At 38.0% G+C, this 26,263-nt stretch overlaps 2 protein-coding genes and 1 long non-coding RNA gene across 3 annotated transcripts; 2 read left to right on the top strand and 1 right to left on the bottom strand.

Annotated features, from left to right (window-relative positions):
• On the top strand, nt 1-21,715 carry LOC103521483 (methyltransferase-like protein 13). The gene is made up of 13 exons (XM_026829741.1): nt 1-372; nt 936-1,058; nt 1,400-1,619; nt 2,069-2,287; nt 2,911-3,179; nt 7,788-8,270; nt 9,790-9,961; nt 12,369-12,659; nt 13,289-13,438; nt 13,856-13,886; nt 14,472-14,644; nt 15,475-15,742; nt 21,320-21,715. Exons 1-13 carry the CDS (start codon nt 278-280, stop codon nt 21,598-21,600), a joined length of 2,775 nt encoding a protein of 924 aa, XP_026685542.1. The 5' UTR covers nt 1-277; the 3' UTR covers nt 21,601-21,715.
• Nucleotides 20,259-21,062, top strand: LOC113471969. The gene is made up of 2 exons (XR_003394473.1): nt 20,259-20,300; nt 20,886-21,062. It is a non-coding gene; the product is annotated as an uncharacterized LOC113471969 (long non-coding RNA).
• Nucleotides 21,716-21,975: 260 nt separating the features above from the next.
• On the bottom strand, nt 21,976-23,572 carry LOC103519909 (tubulin polyglutamylase TTLL6-like). Its single transcript, XM_008485031.3, has 2 exons — nt 23,449-23,572; nt 21,976-23,314 (listed from the first exon to the last, which is right to left on the bottom strand). The coding sequence occupies exons 1-2, from the start codon at nt 23,560-23,562 to the stop codon at nt 22,238-22,240; spliced, it is 1,191 nt and encodes a 396-aa protein (XP_008483253.1). The 5' UTR covers nt 23,563-23,572; the 3' UTR covers nt 21,976-22,237.
• Between the last annotated feature and the right edge of the window lie 2,691 nt (nt 23,573-26,263).

Genomic DNA, 26,263 nt, shown 5'->3' with positions numbered 1-26,263 from the left:
TCGCGGGTGTCATAAGTTTATCAGAAAGAAAAGATAAGAGGCTGATAAAAGTTGAACTTTAGAACTAGAGACTTTCTAGATTAGAAAAAAGTTTTCAAGTACTCATAATCAGTAGTATTTTTGATTCAGCTTATCAAAATCATGCAAATTTTGTTCACAGTGTGTGTCTAAACACAGACTTCTGCAGTAGCACCATGCTTAATTTTTCCCTTTAAACGTTGGTGTTTTTCATGAACTTTTGTTTCATTCCAAGTGTTTAAAGCCGCAGTTTTGAATCATGTTTAATTTACTTCCCAAAACCAAGTCGGAATTCACTGAGACAGAATACTGGGACAAGTTTTTCAAGAAGAGAGGAGACAAGGCTTTTGAATGGTAAGGAATGTTGCACACATGTATGAAAACTGAGTAATATCAGGTTAATGGTTTCAAAAAGAAAACTACTGCTTCATTTGTTAGATAGCCAGTAATATTGGCAGGCAAGTCCTCAGAGCAGGGTCAGGAAATCTTGTAGTGTTGTGTGGAGCTGGTCTCAGAGGATCACTTATTAAGAGGTATTCAAATGCTCCAAAACTTTATAAATATGGTAGAACATTATAGATATAAAAGACATCAACCTTAACATGATACTACTTAAATTAAATATTTGCTTGAACCCCAGCCTCTTAGATTACGAGTCCAACATTCTACCTGTGAGCTATGGGAGCTGGTAAATATCCTTGGTTGTAGCCTCACTACACATGGCACTGATCGATATTGAAATTCTCACCTCTCATTTTTTTTCTCTCAGGTATGGAGAGTATGTGGAGTTGTGTTCCACCATCAACAAATACATGAAAGTAAGAGCTATGGGAGCTGGTAAATATCCTTGGTTGTAGCCTCACTACACATGGCACTGATCGATATTGAAATTCTCACCTCTCATTTTTTTCTCTCAGGTATGGAGAGTATGTGGAGTTGTGTTCCACCATCAACAAATACATGAAAGTATCGGACAACATTTTGAACATTGGGTGTGGAAATTCCAAGCTCAGTGCAGACCTTTATGATGGTGGATACAAGTGAGTTTCATTGGTAGTGATTTATTTAAGTAGCTTTTATTATTAGTAGGTAGTATGCACCTACAAGGTATCTTTGTGGGTACCTATTATAATCATTCCTAGATGTTTAGTGATATAGACTTATGGGGAATTAGACTCCACATTAGACATACAATTGAAAATTTAAAAATGTATTTTATTATGTTAAGGCAGTCTCTTCTTGATCCCTTGTGTGCCGCATCCATTTTCTAGGACTATTGCACTGTAAGTTGGTACTTAAATATCATTTAAAAAAGGAGCAGATTAAAAAAATGCCTATTTATTTTCCACTCATGAAATTATTTTTCTTTCCAACTTCACAGAAACTTGAAAAACATTGACATGAGTGAAGTTGTCATTAAGAACATGAACAAGAAATATGCCACTGCCAAGAGACCAGGTTTGAGTTTTGAACAGATGGATGCACTGAACACAACCTACGAGAATGAACAGTTCAATGTGATTCTTGACAAAGGTACACTGGATGCACTTATGCCAGATAACAAACAAGACACTGTGGAGAGAATTGAGAAGCTGTTTAAGGTAAGAGTTAACTTCGGTAATTATTCAGAAGCCATGAATATAAAAAAGAAAGCTCCTTTTTGTGTTTAACCAAACCCTATAATAACACTGGTCACTGTTAACTTGTGACGGCTCCTTTTTGTAGCAATTTTCCATTGAAGGAAGATTGAAGTGACTTCTGAATAAGTACCTTATCTTCTTCCCCTGTTGAAAAAAAAAAACTTTTTATTTTTATTTTGTAGCAGTAAAAAAACTGCTAAATCAGACTTGTTTGGTCTGTGCCATAGCATGCCCATCCTGTAGTATGCCTCTCCTCAGATGAGCAAAAGGTACTTCACTTTTAGGTGCTGGATTAACACAAGAACATCAGAAAATAACCCTTTGAGATATTTGCAATTGAAAAACGATTTCTTTTCTTTTTTTTATATAGTCGATTTTTAATTTTAAATAAGCCCATGTTTTCTTTGCAGGAAGTTGACAGGATACTCAAGCAAGGTGGCCGTTACATAGTGATTAGTTTACTACAAGATCATATTGTACAGTTTTTAGTCAGTTATTTCCATTCACTCGGATGGATGTTGAGAATCAGCCGGTGTAGAGAGGCAGAACATGCGGCTGGCAGAAGTCTGATACAGCCTGTCTTTGTAGTCATTGTTACCAAGTTCAAAAAGATTCCCAATATTACACCAGTAAGTTTATTGTGGGATTGGAGGGTCATTTTGTGAATCTTCTTTGCACAAGAGAAAAGTTTTCTATTTTCTTGTATCAAACTGCCTCTAAAAAAAAAATGGTCTTTTGAGTGGAAGTTAACCAATCACTAGGCGAGGTCAAACACCAGAAGCGTTCTCTACCACATAACCCTTGAAGGTTATAATTATATGTGGTCCAATTCTCAAATGAATGGTGACAAAATTGCATGCCTTGGCTGGGATTAAACCTGTGAGCGCCTTGACCACTACACCATCGAGTTAGGGCTCTCGCGAACATGACTTGTATTGTCTAAATTTGGCTTTATAAAGGAATTTTAACTGTGTGAAGCATAAATGCTGGTCAAAACTGTAGTTCCCCGCTTAAAACAATACGCTAAATTTTATGACCTGACTTGGATTCGAACCACCAACCTCCAGATTCAAAGTCCACCATGCTAACCACTACAAAAACCTCAGTGGTGGACTTTGAACTTGGAGGTTGGTGGTTCGAATCTGGCTTTATAATGTAACTTCCAAGGTTCCAAGTAAGTTCAATCAATTAATAGTCTAAAATCTAAAGAATGCTCAAATAACCTTGTTTCCTTCTACCCTTTACCCTTCAGGTATTAGAAGTCAACTTCAACGGAGACAAGCTACACCGTCTGCCATCGCCCGCTGACGTGATCTCCGCCGTTCGCACCGAGCAGCAAGTAGCCCTCCTGTGTTGTGGTCTAAGCAGTAGCAACATCTCGTCCACCGGGCCTCTCACTTTGGATGTATACTCGCCTCAGAACCCTGACGTACCGCGCTACACGCTGGTGGTGATTGATAAGCCTAGCACGAAGAGTACGGATGATATGAGCTATGCTGCGTTTATTATTCCACAGGGCAGGTGAGTCTATGCCGGTGCTTCTCAAACTGTGTGCCGCAAGGTCCCCTTAAGTGTGCCACGAGATTTGGGATTAAAAAAAAAAAATAATAGAGAATGACAAGTGAGAAAAAGATCACAAAACTGTTGAGAAAAAGAAAGGTCAAATTAAAAAAAAGCCTGCGACGCTATTAAAATAATATGTCCACCCTTATACAACATTAATGTGCTGGGGGTGGATGTACACCGGAAATATTGGAGTCCTGAAAATTGTGCCGCGGTGGCAACACCTTTGAGAAGCACTGGTTTATGCTGTGAACTTGAAGCTCGAGTGAAGTGAGAGATTGAGATTACTCGCACACAGATTTATCAGTTTTGATTTTGATCATTATGTATTGAAAATGCAAAAAAAAAAAAAAAAAAAATAGAATAGAATATACGTTTTATTTGCTCATAAAATACATGAAAGTACAATGGTCAATTTCTAATCTAAATCATATAAAATTCAAAATAATTATTCTTTATGATATTATGGTACAATGAACGTGTTCTATTATTAAAAAAAAAGAGAGAGATTTGATAGGAGAAGTGTAAAACGGAGGTCTCATCTTTCCGAAATCGAAGAGAGGAGGATAGTAGTACTTCATTGAAACTGTCAGCTTAGAAAAAGTTGTGTCCATTAACAGTTCAATAGGATAGGATGGGAGAAAGTAAGCCGTTCCGAAAAAGAACTTTATCTGTTAAAGATAAACGATCCCGCGATGTAGCGCTTACAAGACAGGGGTGCTACCTCTCCTAAGTCGCCTACCTAGGCTGGCTGGATGCTGGATGATAATATAGAATCTCATTAATAGTAAAACCAACCTCACTGTTGTAGTGGTTAAAGCGAGGGACTTCGAATCCGGAGGTGGGTGGTTCGAGTCCTAGTCAAGTCAAGACAATTTTATCAAGGGGAACTAAGTGGGGAACGATGTGACAAGCATTTATTTACCTATGCTTAACACAATTAAAATTCCTTTAAATTAAAACTCGAGTATTTTCTGATATAAAATCTAATTATTACTCGTATTGTTAAAATGCCTTGTTAAAATTAAGAAAAAAATTGGCAATCGTTTCTTGTTAACTATGTTTTTGATAAAACTGTATCAGTTGTAAACACATAAAATGTGCTTCCTATGCTGTTTTGCTATCACATTCTTATGGTAAATTGCTTCCAAGTAGTGCCTGTGTGATAATAGCACAACTCTTCGCTGTGGAATATGCTGTTTTTACTCATTCTTATTAATACATAATATAAGTTATTATAAAAAGTAAAGATAAGCAGAAGTTTGAGTTCAACTTATATTAAGTATAGACGGATAATATTTACTTGGGTATCATATAATGACGTATTCTAAAAGTGTAGGTACGGTCGAACCTGTCGAAGTGGGAAACCTGGATAACTGGGGAAAAAATCGTGGCCCCTTCATTTTTTACTAAAAACCTGTTTAAATGGGAAAATCGACCCTCTATAAGTGGGAATGACTTTTTCTAGATACTTGGTCCGGAGCCTCTGTAAGTGGGAAAGGTTGCCTTTTTCCTAGGTCCGGAGCCTTCAGCGGACCTCTGTAAGTGGGAATTTGTAGGAAAGCATAGTAACCCTTACTGACAGATTCCTCTTCCTCCAAACCAGTGTTCACATTTACCTCTATAAGTGGGAAAAGGAAAACGGCAATCTCTCTAAGTGGGAAACTTTTTGACTGGGAAACATGTATAAGTGGGAAAAAAATTGTCAGTCCCTTGGATTCCCACTTAGACAGGTTCGACTCTACTTCAAAAATGTTCAAAAAAAAGAGGGAGAAAATACTCGTAAGTTGCACGGTAATAACTCCCTTGACTCATATGTTGAAGGGAGAGCATCTAAAATGCAATATATTTGTCAAAATTGTTTAATAAAACGCTAACGAAAATAACACAAGTACCTTTCCGTATGATATTAATGTTTTTCTGTGGCTGGCTTTCTCCTATTATGTCTTCCTTCTCTTTTCGCTTTCGGGAAGATAAAACCTTAGTAGTTACAGATCCCTCTATCAAAGCTCTTAAAAAAAGACAATTAGGGCATACATACCTACCCAGATAAGGTCACTATAACATTCGATTTTTGGATAGCATCGAAACATGGTGTCCGGTTCAGTCAAGAATCACAAAATAAAAATTACCTCATGATATAAACGACCGAGGATCAGCGCGAACGACCATAATAAAAGTTAAAGCGGCTAATCGAAAAAACCCTGCCTCTTATCCTGATAAATTCAGTGTGAACAGGCTCTTATCCTGATAAATTCAGAGTAAAATTACAGGGAGTAGGTACTTTTTGCGCGTATGTTTTTCCTATGAAATCGAATATTTTTTCTTATGAATCGAATGAAATCGAGTAGTCTACGGCGGATTACGAGCGAATGTGTCAAATTTCAAAGCCAATAGAAATGGTCATAAAATACAAAGTACTTGTGTAATCAGCGCTCTCCCATAAACACAAATACGGTGTTGGATAAATTTCGATTACCTATTTTGATCGAGGTTGCATGATAATTAGCGGCAAGATTATATGGCAATGTGGCATGCAAGTTAACTGTGCAAAAGACGCAGAAAACACCTGGAATGAACTCAGTGAGGGCAAGATTATTTCCCTTGCCAAATAACCTTGATTAAAGGCTTGGAAAAGCTTTTTGGAGTAATTATTCAGAAGTCACAACAATAAAAAAGAAAGCTCCTTTTTGTGTTTAACCTAACCCTATAATAACACTAATAACTGCCCTAATTGTGAAAACTCCTTTTTGCACTTAACCTAATCGTATAATAACACTGGTCACTGCTCGTTTGTGATATTTCTTTTGGTAGCAATGTTCCATTGACTTGACTTCTGAACAAGTACCCTCTTCAATAGACAGAGATGGACAACCCCACATTGTTCAGAGGAAAAACGACAACAATGAAATCAATGATTCAAACCCGAAACTAAAAATCGAACGAAATGACAGGGTGCATATTTTCAAACATTTTCGGACACCCTATATAAATGCTGTTTTGAAATGTTCAGAATGAAAAGCATGCGTGGCGTGTGATGTTGGAAATATTTATTCATATTAACGGAAAGAAAAGATACATCACGAAATGCATACAAAAATGACGTTTATCATGTGATGCACATAAAGAATTTAAATAAATGGGGAACGTTTCGTTTAATCTTTGTGTACAAACGATGTTTTTGTACATCGTTTGTTAAGTACATTACAGTTAGAAGTTTGTAATATGGTCCACCTCTGTGGCCGAGTGGTCACTGACTCTCAACCCGGAGGTGCTGGGTTTGAATGCCGGCCAGGGTGGAAATTTTATAACCAAACTTTGCCGTTTTTGGATAGGCATGGATGTAAAAGAATGTGATACCTTGAAGTATTGCAAAGTGATGCCCTCGGCACTTTAAAAAAAAAAAAAAAAAAAAAAAAAAAAAAAAAAAACATGTACCTTCTATTTTGGGTTTACTTTAGTTCAGAAGTAGGTCAAGCACAATGTACCATGACTTGGTGTTTTACAAACAAAACTGTTTATTTATAAATGAAAAAAAATGCGTAAATAGTGCGTGCGGTATTTGCTGACTCATGATTGAAATCTGGAAAAGTTTTGTGCAAGTTTAAAGTTTCCGTTCGGATAGGTACTTCCTCAAAACTAAACGAATAGCGACACAATGTCAAAATGATAATCATTATTTAAATTTGCGGATAAATAAACAACAGGTGTCGTACCCCAAGGAAGGCTAGACCAAAAATGTAGCAACATTAAAGCGCAAATTTATTTCTTTTGTGCAAGTTTAAAGTTTCCGTTCGGATAGGTACTTCCTCAAAACTAAACGAATAGCGACACAATGTCAAAATGATAATCATTATGTAATATGTAAATTTGCGGATAAATCAACAACAGGTGTCGTACCCCAAGGAAGGCTAGACCAAAAATGTAGCAACATTAAAGCGCAAATTTATTTTGCTAAAGCAGCAGACTATGTGAATTAGATACGACTAAATTTTTACTGATATCCGATGAAAAATAGGTTAAATAGGAGAAAATTTTGTGCTGTAATTTAAAAAGAATTTGGGACTTTTCATTTATTTGTTTTTCTTTCCTGCTACCACAAAACATGCACCACTTCTAAACAAGCTTTTGTTGGGGTTGGAAGATTTTCATGGTAGCAGAAAACTATTTAGGTTCGCGAACTTCATTTCCCAACCTCCACAAGTCCTACACTCCTAAATTTTGTGTTAGATCATAATTTGATATTAAATTGCGGAACCTTAATCAATTCTTTATATCTGTTACCAGTATTTTATCATCCTTTACTCTTTCCGTTAGATCATAATTTGATATTAAATTGCGGAACCTTAATCAATTCTTTATATCTGTTACCAGTATTTTATCATCCTTTACTCTTTCCTGGCTAAGAAGGTTCTGCTCACCTTAAAGAATGAAACAATACGTTTTCAATAAAATCAACTCCTACATCGAAAATCAACTCAATACCAATCACTACTCCTGTCTCCTCTTCACCCAATTTTACTACCAAACTTTCGGCCTCATCTTTCCCTCATCAGAAGACTCTAGGTGGAAGACCAACCTCAAAAAGGTAATTTTCTATGTCCACTACTTCCTGTTCTCTCTGGTTTCCTTCTCCACAATTCTCAATCTCCTGTTCATCACCTCCAAAGACTACAAGGTGTTCTACCTCCAATACTTCATCGCCATCTACTGTTTTACGATCTACATAGACTACAATGTTTACCTCCTCATTTACGACAAGAGGAAGCACCTCCTCGCGGATATCGCACATAACTTCATCACCTCCAATAGGAACGTTTCTCGCGCTTGTCTCCGTTCGGAGGTTTGGTTTTCCCTTGTGTCCTCGGTTCTACTTCTTTCCAGCTATGTGATGTTCATGGTGCAGCCGTTCCTCATCCAGACCGTTTCCAAGGAGGAGGAGATGGTGTATAACAGGACCAATCCGACACGCCGTTATTCGGTCGAGTTTCTGGCTCCGTTTGATTATTCGGTGACGCCATATTATGAGCTTGGATTTCTCTTGGTCTTGTATACAGGTATGAACTATTAACATGCATCCATTGTTTGTAGCTTGTAAGTATCCATTGTTAAACATAACATAAGTAAATAGTACAGGTATGAAAGTGGAGACCAAACCTCGTTAGTTACTAATGAGATTGAAATATTTATATCTTCACTGCCTACTTAAATTTTCCTCGGTGGTGTAGTGATCAAGACGCTCGCCTGGTAAACAGGAGGGCGTGGGTTCAATTCCAGGTATGGAATTTCATCCTCAAGATAATTTGAGAATTTGACCACAATAATAGTAGCCTACTACTGGAGTTGAAGGGCTTTTTAGATCTATGCGAGCAGTATAAATAAATAAACCTTTATTTGGTGGTCATTTAAAGGCACAATACAATACATACTTATAAATTTAGAAAAACATACAAAGAGTAATCCTACCTATTAATATAACCATTATACATAAAGTATTTTTTTAAGTTCGTCCCATTTGAAATACCTATATGCCAAAGCTCAAGGCCAAGACCCCAATTCAGATAAGGTCTTATCGTCCCGAAATCGAAGAGAGAAGGAAGAAGACAGGATAGGAGAAAGCCAGCCGTTCGAGAACGAACATTATCCATTCAGGATGAAATCTACCCCACTCGGGGCAGATTTTTATTCTGAACAGACCTGGCTTTTTCCTATCCTGTGTTCTCCCTCCGTTTGCGGGACAATAAGAGTTCCCTCTGTGAAACCTCTCTCCCTCTCAAAAATCTAACATTCCGTTCAGTCAAAAACAATAAGGAAAAAGGTGAAGGTATAAAAAATACATATAAACTCACCAAATTTGGACACAAAACTTACTGGTGTAATATTGGGAATCTTTTTGAACTTGGTAACAATGACTACAAAGACAGGCTGTATCAGACTTCTGCCAGCCGCATGTTCTGCCTCTCTACACCGGCTGATTCTCAACATCCATCCGAGTGAATGGAAATAACTGACTAAAAACTGTACAATATGATCTTGTAGTAAACTAATCACTATGTAACGGCCACCTTGCTTGAGTATCCTGTCAACTTCCTGCAAAGAAAACATGGGCTTATTTAAAATTAAAAATCGACTATATAAAAAAAAGAAAAGAAATCGTTTTTCAATTGCAAATATCTCAAAGGGTTATTTTCTGATGTTCTTGTGTTAATCCAGCACCTAAAAGTGAAGTACCTTTTGCTCATCTGAGGAGAGGCATACTACAGGATGGGCATGCTATGGCACAGACCAAACAAGTCTGATTTAGCAGTTTTTTTACTGCTACAAAATAAAAATAAAAAGTTTTTTTTTTTCAACAGGGGAAGAAGATAAGGTACTTATTCAGAAGTCACTTCAATCTTCCTTCAATGGAAAATTGCTACAAAAAGGAGCCGTCACAAGTTAACAGTGACCAGTGTTATTATAGGGTTTGGTTAAACACAAAAAGGAGCTTTCTTTTTTATATTCATGGCTTCTGAATAATTACCGAAGTTAACTCTTACCTTAAACAGCTTCTCAATTCTCTCCACAGTGTCTTGTTTGTTATCTGGCATAAGTGCATCCAGTGTACCTTTGTCAAGAACCACATTGAACTGTTCATTCTCGTAGGTTGTGTTCAGTGCATCCATCTGTTCAAAACTCAAACCCGGTCTCTTGGCAGTGGCATATTTCTTGTTCATGTTCTTAATGACAACTTCACTCATGTCAATGTTTTTCAAGTTTCTGTGAAGTTGGAAAGAAAAATAATTTCACAAGTGGAAAATAAATAGGCATTTTTTTAATCTTCCCCTTTTCTAAATGATAGGTAAGTACCAACTTACAGTGCAATAGTTGTAGAAAATGGATGTGGCACACAAGGGATCAAGAAGAGACTGCCTTAACATAATAAAATACATTTTTAAATTTTCATTTGTATGTCTAATGTGGAGTCTAATTCCCCATAAGTAAGTCTATATCACTAAACATCTAGGAATGATTATAATAGGTACCCACAAAGATACCTTGTAGGCGCATATACAACAAAAGTATCTTACCTTTCTACTTTCTCGAATAGAGCTAGGCGCCAGTTCCAGCACTGTTCCACTCAACTCATCCTGAACTGACTTGAGGTCGGGAAACTCATGACTCCTATTAAGTGTGATTATGGTGAGCCGATCTACTTTACAGTTACTCAGGAGCACTTGTCTACCCTCGTCACTTGTGAATGTCCACTCAGTCTCTCTGGAATAGGAAGGAACTTTAGATATAAGCTTCTGAGGACTAATCTGATGACCCGGTACATATTTTGAGATTAAAATTAATTCAATTGGATGAAGTTCGACAACTAACCAGCAATTTTGTTCGAAAATCAAGAAATCTGATTGGATTTTAGTTTGTTTGGTAGCGCGTCCGCCTTGTAAGCGCTAGGCCGCGGGTTCGATTCCCGCCTGGGGGAGGATTTTATCCTAAACGGATAATTTTCGTTCTCGGACTGCTGGCTTTCTCCTATCCTGTCTTTCTTCTCTCTTCGATTTCGGGATGATAAGACCTTAGCAGTTACAGTCTGTTAGGTCCCTCTATCAAACCTCTTAAAAATGATTCATTATTATCTATTACTTTGTTGTTGATATTTTTGTATGCATGACACTTTGAGGAAATTGAATTGATATTAACCAGAAAAACAAATTTTAATTGAGCTGAACACAGATTGGATTGGTGCCAACTAGTATCTACACTATTATACATTTCACACCCCTCTCGCATTTATCGGGTGTGATTCATACAGAGAGAGGAGAAATACGACTTTAAATTAATAATATTATTTGCGGAACTACTTAACTACTTCCTACAAATTATAAACAGATAATAAAATTTTTAGTATATTACTAATTTGGGGGCACCTGAATGTCCCTGTGCCATCGCCAGTGGATGTTGGACTTCGGATCTAGAGGTTGGAGGTTCGAGTCCAAGTCGGAAAAGAACACGTGTGACACGCACTCATGCTCTAATGCAACCTCGATCAAAATAGGTAATCGAAATTTATCCAACACCGTATTTGTGTTTATGGGAGAGCGCTGATTACACAAGTACTTTGTGTTTTATGACCATTTCTATTGGCTTTGAAATTTGACACATTCGCTCGTAATCCGCCGTAGACTTCTCGATTTCATTCGATTCATAAGAAAAATATTCGATTTCATAAGAAAAACATACGCGCAAAAAGTACCTACTCCCTGTAATTTTACTCTGAATTTATCAGGATAAGAGCCTGTTCACACTGTGAATTTATCAGGATAAGAGCCAGGGTTTTTTCGATTAGCCGCTTTAACTTTTATTATGGTCGTTCGCACTGATCCTCGGTCAATTATATCATGAGGTAATTTTTATTTTGTGATTCTTGACTGAACTGAACTGGACACCATGTTTCGATGCTATCCAAAAATCGAATGTTATAGTGAACTTATCTGGGTAGGTATGTATGCCCTAATTGTCTTCTTTATGAGCTTTGATAGAGGGATCTGTAACTACTAAGGTTTTATCTTCCCGAAAGCGAAAAGAGAAGGAAGACATAATAGGAGAAAGCCAGCCGTAGAACGAACATTACGCGTTCAAGATAAAATCCGCCCCGGGCGGAAATTGAACCCGCGTCCTTGCGCTTTCAAGGCTAAAATAATAATAATAATAATAGTGCTTATTTATACTGCTCGCATAGGACTGAAAAGTCCCTTTACTCCAGCAGTAGGCTACAGACCTATGTAGGTACCTACATATGTAGGTACCTGCCTATGTAGGTACCTATCTACCTACCTATTAATAGTGCTTATTTATACTGCTCGCATAGGACTGAAAAGTCCCTTTACTCCAGCAGTAGGCTACTACTATTACTGTGATCAAATTCTCAAATTAAATTGAGGATAAAATTCCATACCTCGGCTGGGATTGAACCCACGCCCTCCCTTTTACCAGGTGAGCGCCACACCAAATAGTGATTTTTTTCCTTTTCTTCACAAAAAGGGTTAAGTTCACAAAAAGGGTTAAGTTCACAAAAAGGGTTAACTGTTAAGGTTTTTTTGTGACGGGGGTTTTTACATTCCATTCTGCGACCTGTCTCCTCACATTAATCCCACCCAGCCTGAGTGGGGTCAGGAGAACCCGATTCCCCAAATGGTCAGTCTTCTGGTGGACAAAGTTGACGTAGCCAATCCTGTGGAACTGCCAGAAGGTCAAGTACTGGTCATTCTTAGCGTTTGTCAAGCTGAACATAATGCTGGCCAATTTGCCAACGTCTCTGTTGTGGGTACGCTCGGATATAAAGGTGTACCATTGGTTTTGATAGAGAGAGTTGTGAATGTTCTGGTACCCTGTGTGAATGATCTCCGAGCCGGAATTGAAGAAGAAATTCAACTGGAGAACCGTCACAGCGTTGGTGATCACGAATAATATATGTGTGTTATTCGTGAAAGCATATTGACATAGAACACCCAAGAGGAGGGTGGTGCAGAGAAAGATGCGAAGTCCGAACACTACCTGATGTATGCGTGAGAATTGTGCGATGATTCGTATTACGTACTGGTGATGGCGAATGATTTGAGTGAGCAGATGTTTGGTGCAGGCTGCGCGGAGCGAGGGTGCTTCCTCATTGTCACAGTAGAGGTAGATGAGAGAACCTATATGGGGAGAAGGAGATATGAGGGTGAAAAATGATGTCAGTCTTCTGAATACCAACCACGCGCAACGTTACTTAACTTTGGGTAATCCATTCGGATCTGTGCATTGAACGTGCCTTCGCGTCTCCACGCCGCGCGCCCTAGGCTTTACGCCTTTATGCAGTCTTCTGAATACCAACCACGCGCAACGTTACTTAACTTTGGGTAATCCATTCGGATCTGTGCATTGAACGTGCCTTCGCGTCTCCGCGTCGCGCGTCCTAGGCTTTACGCCTTTATAGTTTTCTCTGTAGCAAATGGATTTGTGTTATTGCTAGATTTTTGGTCTAGCGTTTCTGGGGTACAGCACCCGTTATTGATCTTTTGTGTTTCTTCTGATTTCAGAAAGTTCCCTTTCTCTCCCTGGGTGGTGATATTGGAAAGCGTCATGAAGTGGTGAGGGGGGAGAGTGAATGGTCCGGTGGCTATGTGGTGGAAGATATAGATGGGAGTGAAGGGACACTGAGACGACTCATATTCATGAAGACACCCTATGTGATTCATTGTAAATCATTGTCGGTTTTCTTTGCTATTTCGTTGGTTCGTTCTGTCGTTTCATTTTTCGTATCGTGATTTGTTTCGCTACATTGCTCGGTCATTTCGTTTGGTAATTTCGTTTTTTCGAGATGCTCTCCTAAAGAGAGCATGTGTTTCTGGAAAAGTGTCAAAGCAAGATTTTCAAACTTTGTCGAAACATCTTCCTTAGTTTTGTCCGGTTGATTCGTCAGATCTCGCAGAGTTTCACGGTCATTGTTCCCATTTGAATTGTGCACTTCCATTTTTGATGTTCTGGTTTGTAATTCCCTCTCAACACTTTCTTTGTTAGTGTCTTCCAACCTGTTATTTTCTACATGGGTGGTAATTTCTTTATTGCTAATTTGAGTGCTTTCTATAGTGTTAGACATGTTGGATGTGATTCAGTCCGAGATTCGACTCAAAGAAGGTCAGTACGAAGATATCATGCTACCAGAGATGTGTAAAGAGTGAGTGAGTTAGAAAGAACTACTCTTTTCACTAGACTACTCAGTGAGTGAGTCAGATTCTATGGGAACTATGTATAACTATGGGTATAAGGAGTAAAACATGTTTCAGGAACTCCCTATACCTATAGGGTTTTGAAGAGTGTGTTACACATTTTAAATTTTTGAGTCTGTCTCATTGGACTTATTACTTAGCCGCTGAAAAGAGTAGTGCTTTTTTTGTAACACTCTCACTTTTTTTTTTCAAATTTCTACCATGCTACTTTATGAAAGGGACACTCGATAATTCCTGGCTCTGCCTCGACGGCATGGTACTCATGGTAGTCAAGGCACTCGCCTGGTAAGTGGGAGTGCCAGAGGTCGAATTTCCATCGAGAGATGGGGTATTCATCCTCATTAATTTCAACACTTTAATAGTCAGTAGAGCTTACTACTGCGAGCGCCTTCATCACTATACCAGCGGACTAGGGATGTTGATTAAAAAGTATGAGAAAGAAAGATTTAAAAAAGTAGAAAGTATCCTGAAATCAATTCGTATCTTCTTTCAGTGACCAACAAGGACGGCCAGACAGAAAAGGTGAATGACCTAACATATTTGAGCTGTGAATATCACATCTTCCTCAATTTGGCCGTAGCACTGTTGCCCCCCGAGGCCAATATTCTTATTGTAGGATTGGGAGGTGGTGTCCTTGTCAATTATATTCATCATTGTTTTGAAAAGGTGAGTTTTCTTGACGAATTTGAGGTGTCTGAGTGAGAGGAACTGTTTGTCTGTCCAGTAAATGTCCCAACCAGTGCCTAAAACAGAAATGTCGAGCAATAACTTGGAAATTTTTACAACGCTTACCTCCAGGCCAATATTCTTATTGTAGGATTGGGAGGTGGTGTCCTTGTCAATTATATTCATCATTGTTTTGAAAAGGTGAGTTTTCTTGACGATAGGTTAACTAAGTTAGGTGAACTGTAAAACTCAAAAGGAAGGTCCCCATGGTGCCCCTAAAGACCCAATTTCCCGAAATCTAGTGAACAAATTTCCTTTGTGTTGAATTTTATTGCTTGCTTTCATCCATATCAAATCGAACGGTTTGTCCGATTTTGATGAAATTAGGCAAAAATATTCAACACAATGGACTAAGTTAGGTGAACTGTAAAACTCAAAAGGAAGGTCCCCATGGTGCCCCTAAAGACCCAATTTCCCGAAATCTAGTGAACAAATTTTCTTTGTGTTGAATTTTTTTGCTTGCTTTCATCCATATCAAATCGAACGGTTTGTCCGATTTTAATGAAATTGGGCAAAAATATTCAACACAATGGAAATTTTGGGACCATTCGAGCCTTTAGAGGCCCCTCTTTTTGTATGAGTATAAAAAATGACAGCTTTGTTTTTTTTTTGTTTTTTTTTTTTTCTTCTTCTTCTTCTTCTTCTTCTTCTTCTTTTTCTTCTTCTTTTACGGAAGCACCTGTATCTACAACTACATACATAGGTATTTGAATTATGAAACTGAAAGGGATGTGCATAAGGGACTCACAAAATTTAAATTCCCCCTCCAGGTGAAAATCACGTCGGTGGAAATCGACCCTGCCGTGTGCGAAGTGGCCACCAAGTATTTCGGCCTTGTGGACTCGCCTCGCATTGACATTCACGTCAAGGACGGTATCCAATTCATTCTGGACGAGGTCAAGAGGAATGCCAAGTACGATATGATCCTGTTCGATGTGGACAATAAGGACACGAGTCTAGGACTGAGCTGTCCGCCCAAGCGATTCCTGGAGGATGATATTCTGGATGCGGCGCTGCAACTGCTGAGCGGAAAGCAGAGTAAGTGCCAGTTCCTTTGAAGGTAACAATGTCCAACATGCTTTTCCCTTGAATATAATTATTAAAATTACATTATGTACTTTCCTTATTATAGGAATATAGGATAAGGAAAGTAATAAAAAAAAAAAAGTTTAATAGAGAGAACTGTAACAACAGAGGTCTTATCTTCCTCGAAGAGAGAAGGAAAGCAGGATAGAATAGGAGAAAGCCAGCCGAAAAGGAACTTGGTCGCTTTAGGATTAAGTTCGCCCCGGGTATGAATTTAACACGCGATCTAGCGCTTACAAGGCCAACCACTCACTATCAGGTAGACCTGACAGGCGGACCTGATCAGGTGTATTTGTCAGGTCTACCTCATAGTGAGGCGCTGGCCAAAGGCAGGCGAGCTACCCAACAAACTAACTAGGCTATTTGAGGTGTCTGAGTGAGAGGAACTGTTTGTCTGTCCAGTAAATGTCCCAACCAGTGCCTAAAACAGAAATGTCGAGCAATAACTTAGAAATTTTTACAACGCTTACCTCCAAAAAAGTACCTACTTTCTCGTGGCTTATTCAATGTTGTCACTTGTAGGGAACAATAATGAGGGGTTTGGCACAAAAAGGACATAACTCATGTAAATCTTGTAAGTCGTTTTTGCGTCAAACCCCTCTATTATGTCCTAGTGAGGCCGATTGACCTCCGACGTAGCCAGATATACCTACCTGAAATACGTTTATCTCCCAAAATTCGTATTATTTCATCCTATTCTTACCTGAAGGTAACTGTAGAAAATAGTTCTTCTTGGCAAACTGAGAGATAACTTGATATTTGCACTTGATTTGAATGATCTTTCGCTCAAACAGAATGTTCTTGTTAAGCAAAGGCTCATCCTCGGCTCGTGTAGGATTTCGTTGTTTGACGAAATCATTGCTGGTCAACTTGATGAGCTCGTTGATTTTGAACAGATTGTTGATTATCACCGACGGCATTTTGCTGTCCCTTGGCTCTTACTTGTAGATTATATATGAGAAAGCACAAAGTATAGGTAGGTAGGTATATCACACTACCCGCATCATGTCCTGAGGTACGTAGAGCTTGAAAAAGTCGACGCGATGGAAAGTTACGAGAAATTTCACTCTCAGAAGACACACGAAAATTTTAAATGGAGATCATTGTTGAAAAATCATTCATTGGGTTTCTATAATTTTCATGTTTTATTCCGAGTTCAATCCCAGTACAACTGAAACTGGGGCAGAATATACGGTGGATAGCTACCTTTTGTTGATACCTTACGTGCCTACGTTATCTAATACCGTTTATTACACAGGTGAAATCAATTCTCTGTTCACTTTTAACTCACGATTGAGGTCATCAAAGGAACAAATATGCAAACGCTATTGTTTAAATAGCATCCGAATTCCGATGGATACTCAAAAAGTACTTGACACTTTGAAAACAACTTTCAGCACAAGTTGACAGTTCAATGGTTGGGTGTTTACTGAACGACTAGGTCCTAATGTTAAGGTGAGGGCTACATGTCAACTGACCGGAAAAAAAAACGGAAGAGTAAAGAGCCAAGAAGGGAAAAATAGCTGACACGTGTTGGTGAATGAGAAATATGTCAACTGACCGGAAAAAAAAACGGAAGAGTAAAGAGCCAAGAAGGGAAAAATAGCTGACACGTGTTGGTGAATGAGAAATATTTTTTGTTGTAAACATTGCTTCAATCATGACATCTTCAATTCTGAGGTGTCCTCCACGTTAAGCAACGTTTTCGTGGTTAGTATCCGGATGGGTGACCATCTGGGCAATCTCATGCTGTTGACTATTGCCTTCAAACCCAGCACCTCCGGGTTGAGAGTCAGTGACCACTCGGCCACAGAGGTGGACCATATTACAAACTTCTAACTGTAATGTACTTAACAAACGATGTACAAAAACATCGTTTGTACACAAAGATTAAACGAAACGTTCCCCATTTATTTAAATTCTTTATGTGCATCACATGATAAACGTCATTTTTGTATGCATTTCGTGATGTATCTTTTCTTTCCGTTAATATGAATAAATATTTCCAACATCACACGCCACGCATGCTTTTCATTCTGAACATTTCAAAACAGCATTTATATAGGGTGTCCGAAAATGTTTGAAAATATGCACCCTGTCATTTCGTTCTCGTTCGATTTTTAGTTTCGGCAGTTTCGGCTTTTGAATCATTAATTTCATTGTTGTCGTTTTTCCTCCGAACAATGTGGGGTTGTCCATCTCTGTCTATTGAAGAGGGTACTTGTTCAGAAGTCAAGTCAATGGAACATTGCTACCAAAAGAACTATCACAAACGAGCAGTGACCAGTGTTATTATACGATTAGGTTAAGTGCAAAAAGGAGTTTTCACAATTAGGGCAGTGATTAGTGTTATTATAGGGTTAGGTTAAACACAAAAAGGAGCTTTCTTTTTCATTGTTGTGACTTCTCAATAATTACTCCAAAAAGCTTTTCCAAGCCTTTAATCAAGGTTATTTGGCAAGGGAAATATCTTTTGCAGAGTTAACTTGCATGCCACATTGCCACCGACCTCAAGTCAGTTCAGGATGAGTTGAGTGGAACAGTGCTGGAACTGGCGCCTAGCTCTATTCGAGAAAGTAGAAAGGTAAGATACCTACTATTGTTGTACATACTAAGTTGCAATGTTTTGTGTATTTGTTTAATTAACCTGTGCTATATTGAATATTTACATTGAAATAATATTGATTTTTTTCCTCTACGACCTCAAGTCAGTTCAGGATGAGTTGAGTGGAACAGTGCTGGAACTGGCGCCTAGCTCTATTCGAGAAAGTAGAAAGGTAAGATACTTTTGTTGTACATACTAAGTTGCAATGTTTTGTGTATTTGTTTAATTAACCTGTGCTATTTTGAATATTGAATATTTACATTGAAATAATATTGATTTTTTTCCTTTGACCAAGAAAGAATTGACTTGATTTTTTGATTTATTCCGTTTCCATTCCGAATATTTCGATGTACGATTTTTTTAACATGTTTCGCTTGGGTGAAATATTCAAATCAAATCTCTTCAGTACAACGCGCGACGAGTGTGGGCGGTGACACCATGAGGAAATAACCTCATTTATTGCGATAAGTAAATAAAGCAGGGCTGTTTATGAGAGTTTAAACAAAATGAGAAACACAGAGTATGTGGCCTTCAGACAGTGGACAAAGTTGACGTAGCCAATCCTGTGGAACTGCCAGAAGGTCAAGTACTGGTCATTCTTAGCGTTTGTCAAGCTGAACATAATGGTGGCCAATTTGCCAACGTCTCTGTTGTGGGCACCCCCGGATATAAAGGTGTACCACTGGTTTTGATAGAGAGAGTTGTGAATGTTCTGGTACCCTGTGTGAATGATCTCCGAGCCGGAATTGAAGAAGAAATTCAACTGGAGAACCGTCACAGCGTTGGTGATCACGAATAATATATGTGTGTTATTCGTGAAAGCATATTGACATAGAACACCCAAGAGGAGGGTGGTGCAGAGAAAGATGCGAAGTCCGAACACGACCTGATGTATGCGTGAGAATTGTGCGATAATTCGTATTACGTACTGGTGATGGCGAATGATTTGAGTGAGCAGATATTTGGTGCAGGCTGCGCGGAGCGAGGGTGCTTCCTCATTGTCACAGTGGAGGTAGATGAGAGAACCTGTGTAGGGAGAAGGAGATATGAGGGTGAAAAATGATGCTTGAAATTCTTTAGAAATACGGGACGAAAGGAGATCTTCTTCCAGGTATATTTACGTCTCTCCACGACCCCAACGTGTGTGGTGGAACTAAGAAGGTGAATCTTTAAGGCCCGGGCCACAAAGTGAGTTTAAACTCGGTTTAAATTTAACTCTCGGATTAAGCAATCTCATTGGTTGATTTTTAAAAATTCCAACAACACCAAAATTAGCCAATCAGATTGCTTAAACCGAGATTAAAACTTAAACTGAGTTTAAACTGACTTTTTGACCCTCGGTCTAAATACCTACCTCTACTAAACTAAACCGTGTTGTCATACCTCGCTTAATATCCACCAGAGTGATGCTATCGTTGCCTATGGTTCTCAAATAGGAACTGATAATGTCCAGCTGACCTTTGATGTGAAGAGTGAGAATTGGCAACGTGGTGACCGTCTCAAATGTGATCACTTGAATGTTGATCCCTGGAATGAGAATTCAACACAGTTAAAGCGACAGTCCTAACGGTGACTTACAGGAGTGTATGCTCCAAATTTTTGGAGTCCAGCCCACAGTAAAGGAACAAAATGGATCATAGACATATGTAATATATAAAATGTTAAATATTGCTCAAAATTTCAGACCATTCCCCCCTTTTTTTATATAAAATAATAGTGCTTATTTATACTGCTCGCATAGGACTAAAAAGCCCTTCAACTCCAGTAGTAGGCTACTATTATTGTGGTAAAATTCTCAAATTATCTTGAGGATGAAATTCCATATCTTGAATTGAACCCACGCCCTCCTGTTTACCAGGCGAGCGTCTTGACATGTGATTCAGTCCGAGATTCGACTCAAAGAAGGTCAGTACGAAGATATCATGCTACCAGAGATGTGTAAAGAGTGAGTGAGTTAGAATTTAGAAAGAACTACTCTTTTCACTAGACTACTCAGTGAGTGAGTCAGATTCTATGGGAACTATGTATAACCATGGGTATAAGGAGTAATAAAACATGTTTGAGGAACTCCCTATACCTATAGGGCTTTGAAGAGTAAGCTACACATTTTAAATTTTTGAGTCTGTTTTATTGGACTTAGTAGCCGCTGAAAAGAGTAGTGCTTTTTTTGTAACACTCACTTTTTTCAAATTTCTACCATGCTACTTTATGAAAGGGACACTCGATAATTCTTAGCTCTGCCTCGACGGCTTGGTACTCATGGTAGTCAAGGCACTCGCCTGGTAAGTGGGAGTGCCAGAAGTCAAATTTCCATCGAGACATGGGGTATTCATCCTCATTAATTTCAACACATTAATAGTCAGTAGAGCTTACTACTGCGAGCGCCTTCATCACTATACCAGCGGACTAGGGATATTGATTAAAAAGTATCAGAAAGAAAGACTTAAAAAAGTAGAAAGTATCCTGAAATCAATTCGTATCTTCTTTCAGTGACCAACAAGGACGGCCAGACAGAAAAGGTGAATGACCTAACATATTTGAGCTGTGAATATCACATCTTCCTCAATTTGGCCGTAGCACTGTTGCCCCCCGAGGCCAATATTCTTATTGTAGGATTGGGAGGTGGTGTCCTTGTCAATTATATTCATCATTGTTTTGAAAAGGTGAGTTTTCTTGACGAACGATAGGTTAACTAAGTTAGGTGAACTGTAAAAAACATAGCCAAGTTGAAATTGAGATAAGGTTGAAGGAATTAAGATTCAGCATTTTCAGCAGGCACGAAAAACTGGGAATGCTACTTGGCCTTAATTTTCTGATATCACCCCTTTTATAGGCCGACATTTTTGGATAGGAACTTGGCCTTTTTTTCACATTTGTGTTTTTGTGGGGGATTAATATTTCTAATCAAGCTCCTTGTGTTGCAGGTGTGTTCCTGGTGAACCTCGTTTGTCGCGCCACAGATCTTCGCAAGGACATCACCTCCAAACTTCGCCGTCTGTTTCAAAGTTACGCCGCTATCAAAATGCAACACGATGTCAATGAAGTCATCTTCTGCTCGCAGGAACCGGGGGCTTTCGATTTGAAACGATTCGAACAGCTAGCTATCCAAGTGAATGATCTGAGTAGACAGAAACAATTGGCACCTGATGATGAGGATATGATTGACGTGAAAGATATGGTCGAGCGATTTGAAATCGATCCTTGAAGTGACCTCAGGAATCCTTGAGGATGGAATGAAAGGAAAGCCAGTCTGGCTAGAGGGTAGCGTCTAGCTTGTAAACTAGGTCTCAGGATTCCCGCCCAGGACGAACTTTACCCTAAACAGATTTCTTGTATTTTTATGCAAATGTATTTTTTACATATTAAAATCACATTAATTTCCTTCCTATAAGACAAGGAAAGTAAAAATAGTTCGTCCTCGGAATGGCTGCCTTTCTGCAAATCTGTCCTCCTTCTCCGGCTTTCGTTATCTATCTAAATATTACAAAAAAAAAAAAAAAAAAAAAAAAAAGTTAGCAAGGAAATACAAAGTATAACGATGTGTATTTTAAAAAAAAAAAAAAAAAAAAAAAAAAACAAGTTAGCAAGGAAATACAAAGTATAACAATGTGTATTTTGATCAAATTGATGTAAATAAATTATAAAAGGTGTTCTGTGGGGATGTAGGTACCTTTTATTCTAAAGTCTTAGTAGGTATAATTTTAACCTACAATTTAAATCATAATTATTTTATATTGCCTTTATTTTTTCATATCATAATTTTACCTTTTGTTAAATCATTGTAATTTTTTTGCATTTGGTTGCACTTATAAATATTTTTTTACATAATTAATATGTTTATTTTATTCTATAATATATCTTTCATATTGCTCTTGACTCGTGCAAGGATAAATCATGTTAAAATCGCCTCTATTGTTGATTTCATATTCAATATGTTTCTTGTAAGTATTGTAATTCAAGTTATCCCTCAATATGTCCCCGCGAAGTCGACTCTCATTCAAGTTTAATATGCTAAACAAGTCTCTCGTGAGATTAGTTTTGATTATTTTGTCAATACTTGTAGGTCTTTTCAAACTGGCATTCTTATTGATTTCTAATAGGTAAGGATTGCAATGGCTGTCGAGTATAATATCAAAACCTAACAATTGAAAACACGCTTCCCTGTAGACGTAATTCTTAAATGTGTCTAAATATTCCCTTAGAATGGGTTTGTACCCTGTGAGCACTGTTTTCACTATGATATCATGTATCCTAGCATACAAAGCATTCAAGTCTACGTTATGTACGTCTCGAAGGAACTTATTCATTCGCTCCAAACTTTGCTTGGAAAGATCCTCGTTAAAGTTTTCCGAGTTTTTATTGATAGAATAATTAGTTAAATGCATGTACATATTATCAATGTTGGTCTCATTGGGAGACTCGTACTTTTCCGTGGCCAACCTCACAATACCTTCATTGTAAATGTAAATACGTAAATGTTTCACTGATGTGATGAGGACATAGAATCGAATATCGAATTTATACCCGTTCCAGAGAAGAGGATTAGTGATGTATTGTTGGCAAATCATAGAATCGAATTCCATAGTGCTTGTGATATCGTCAATTTTCATTGCCAGTTTAATGCCTTTACCTTGACATCCATCACATGGCTTTAGAATATAAATAGGTGTATTTTCTTCTACTTCTGTTGTTACGTTTGGCTTGCGTTCATTTTCTTTGTCTGCCTTGTTTTTATGCCCGTCATGTTTGTCGTCTCTTTGTATATCTACATCTGTTTTGTTGGAGCTGTCTTGATTTGAAGATTTATCTTTTATGTTGTCATTATCTTCGATAGGACTGTTTCTTCTGATTGTTTTATTTGCTTTCGTCGCATTATCATTTGTCGTGTTAGTATGATTCAATCTGTTGAGTTCCATCACCATATTTTTAACATTATCTCTCAAAAGAACATTCCCTAAGCCTGATATCCCTAGATATGATTTGGTTGAAGAACGTCTGTTGTATGTGCTGGTCACATTTCTCAAGTTTGGCATCAAGACTGTGTTTGTCTCACCATATTTTTAACATTATCTCTCAAAAGAACATTCCCTAAGCCTGATATCCCTAGATATGATTTGGTTGAAGAACGTCTGTTGTACGTGCTGGTCACATTTCTCAAGTTTGGCATCAAGACTGTGTTTGTTAAGCAGATCCAGTTAAATCTGGACAGATGATATTGAGCTTTTTTAGATACCTACATACCCACCTTCCAATATACAGGGTGTTCCAGAAATTCGAATCAGATTGATGAACTTGTAAATCATTGTCGGTTTTCTTTGCTATTTCGTTGGTTCGTTCTGTCGTTTCATTTTTCGTATCGTGATTTGTTTCGCTACATTGCCCGGTCATTTCGTTTGGTAATTTCGTTTTTTCGAGATGCTCTCCTAAAGAGAGCATGTGTTTCTGGAAAAGTGTCAAAGCGAGATTTTCAAACTTTGTCGAAACATCTTCTTTAGTTTTGTCCGGTTGGTTCGTCAGATCTCGCAGAGTTTCACGGTTATTGTTCCCATTTGAATTGTGCACTTCCATTTTTGATGTTCTGGTTTGTAATTCCCTCTCAACACTTGGTTTATTTTCCTTGGCTTTATCTGCATTAATTTCTTGGTGAAGGTGAGGATTGCTTTCTTTGTTAGTGTCTTCCAACCTGTTGTTTTCTACATGGGTGGTATTTTCTTTATTGCTAATTTGAGTGCTTTCTATAGTGTTAGACATGTTGAAATAACTTATACTTACATTCCAATTAAGGCTCTTGTTTTATTCCACTTGGATCTAGTTAGTTTTCTTGTTTTGATTAAACAAGTTTTTTCCTATGAAGCCTGCCCTCACCATGGCTAGTTAAACAATCCTCTTTCTTCCCCCTCTGTCTTTCTCCTCCCCTCATTAACCCTATAAGGATACGGTAGAAAGAAATGACCTTGGAGGAGATTTTCCTTCTCTACCCCTTCCCTACCCATAAGAGGAGAAAAAAGTACCTACTTTCTCGTGGCTTATTCAATGTTGTCACTTGTAGGGAACAATAATGAGGGGTTTGGCACAAAAAGGACATAACTCATGTAAATCTTGTAAGTCGTTTTTGCGTCAAACCCCTCTATTATGTCCTAGTGAGGCCGATTGACCTCCGACGTAGCCAGATATACCTACCTGAAATACGTTTATCTCCCAAAATTCGTATTATTTCATCCTATTCTTACCTGAAGGTAACTGTAGAAAATAGTTCTTCTTGGCAAACTGAGAGATAACTTGATATTTGCACTTGATTTGAATGATCTTTCGCTCAAACAGAATGTTCTTGTTAAGCAAAGGCTCATCCTCGGCTCGTGTAGGATTTCGTTGTTTGACGAAATCATTGCTGGTCAACTTGATGAGCTCGTTGATTTTGAACAGATTGTTGATTATCACCGACGGCATTTTGCTGTCCCTTGGCTCTTACTTGTAGATTATATATGAGAAAGCACAAAGTATAGGTAGGTAGGTAGGTATATCACACTACCCGCATCATGTCCTGAGGTACGTAGAGCTTGAAAAAGTCGACGCGATGGAAAGTTACGAGAAATTTCACTCTCAGAAGACACACGAAAATTTTAAATGGAGATCATTGTTGAAAAATCATTCATTGGGTTTCTATAATTTTCATGTTTTATTCCGAGTTCAATCCCAGTACAACTGAAACTGGGGCAGAATATACGGTGGATAGCTACCTTTTGTTGATACCTTACGTGCCTACGTTATCTAATACCGTTTATTACACAGGTGAAATCAATTCTCTGTTCACTTTTAACTCACGATTGAGGTCATCAAAGGAACAAATATGCAAACGCTATTGTTTAAATAGCATCCGAATTCCGATGGATACTCAAAAAGTACTTGACACTTTGAAAACAACTTTCAGCACAAGTTGACAGTTCAATGGTTGGGTGTTTACTGAACGACTAGGTCCTAATGTTAAGGTGAGGGCTACATGTCAACTGACCGGAAAAAAAAACGGAAGAGTAAAGAGCCAAGAAGGGAAAAATAGCTGACACGTGTTGGTGAATGAGAAATATTTTTTGTTGTAAACATTGCTTCAATCATGACATCTTCAATTCTGAGGTGTCCTCCACGTTAAGCAACGTTTTCGTGGTTAGTATCCGGATGGGTGACCATCTGGGCAATCTCATGCTGTTGACTATTGCCAGTCCTAAATTGGAATGAAAAACTTTGCTAGGTAACTGAATAGTTTAAGCTCCAGAACGTAACACTTGAAAATATTCAACATTTTGCCAAATAAAATTGTACATAACACCATTAAGGTGCTGGAATTTATATGAAATTTTTAACAGATTATAATGTTACCTTTATACAACAGACTAAAGTCCTAATCAAACTTATCAAATTGGCTGTAAAGTTGAGTAGGCGGGTAGCTTGGTATATGGAGATGACTCATGTTCAATGAGAATGAAAATCTTTTTTCTGATCAACTTGGAATAGGAACTACAAAACAAAGACTGAAGAGGTAAATATTTATCAATCAATGAAAGTTAAACAATCAACACTGCAAATGAGGTAGCTTGCCAAATATGTCACAATATTGACATTTGCATTTCCCTTTTCATCTGGCTGTGCAAATGTATGTCAATTGTCATGAATCATTATCACATTCAAATCTGATGACTGATGAGATTTTTCTTTTAGTACTTTCTATCACCTCTAGTCAAAGATTTCATTTTTTCAAGGACTCTAACTGGCTAATTTCATGAATCTTCCAAAACTGTCACCCACCAACTTATAGTTCAAAAATTATTTCTTTCTAACATGAAAAAAAAAAAACAATAAAAAAAAAAATACATAGG

Source organism: Diaphorina citri, unplaced genomic scaffold (assembly GCF_000475195.1).
Source record: "Diaphorina citri unplaced genomic scaffold, Diaci psyllid genome assembly version 1.1 scaffold4, whole genome shotgun sequence".
NCBI lineage: Eukaryota > Metazoa > Arthropoda > Insecta > Hemiptera > Psyllidae > Diaphorina > Diaphorina citri.
The sequence above is the reverse complement of the archived record's forward strand: the minus strand, read 5'-3'. Positions and strand labels throughout refer to the sequence as shown.

Coding starts and splice junctions, on each gene's coding strand:
- LOC103519909 (XM_008485031.3), bottom strand. CDS start 23,562: ATGCCAAACTTGAGAAATGTGACCAGCACGTACAACAGACGTTCTTCA. Junction 23,315..23,448: donor GAGATAATGTTAAAAATATG/GTGAGACAAACA, acceptor GTTAAAAATATG/GTGATGGAACTCAACAGATT.
- LOC103521483 (XM_026829741.1), top strand. CDS start 278: ATGTTTAATTTACTTCCCAAAACCAAGTCGGAATTCACTGAGACAGAA. Junction 2,288..2,910: donor AGATTCCCAATATTACACCA/GTAAGTTTATTG, acceptor TTTACCCTTCAG/GTATTAGAAGTCAACTTCAA. Junction 8,271..9,789: donor CTTGGATTTCTCTTGGTCTT/GTATACAGGTAT, acceptor TTCTCTCCACAG/TGTCTTGTTTGTTATCTGGC.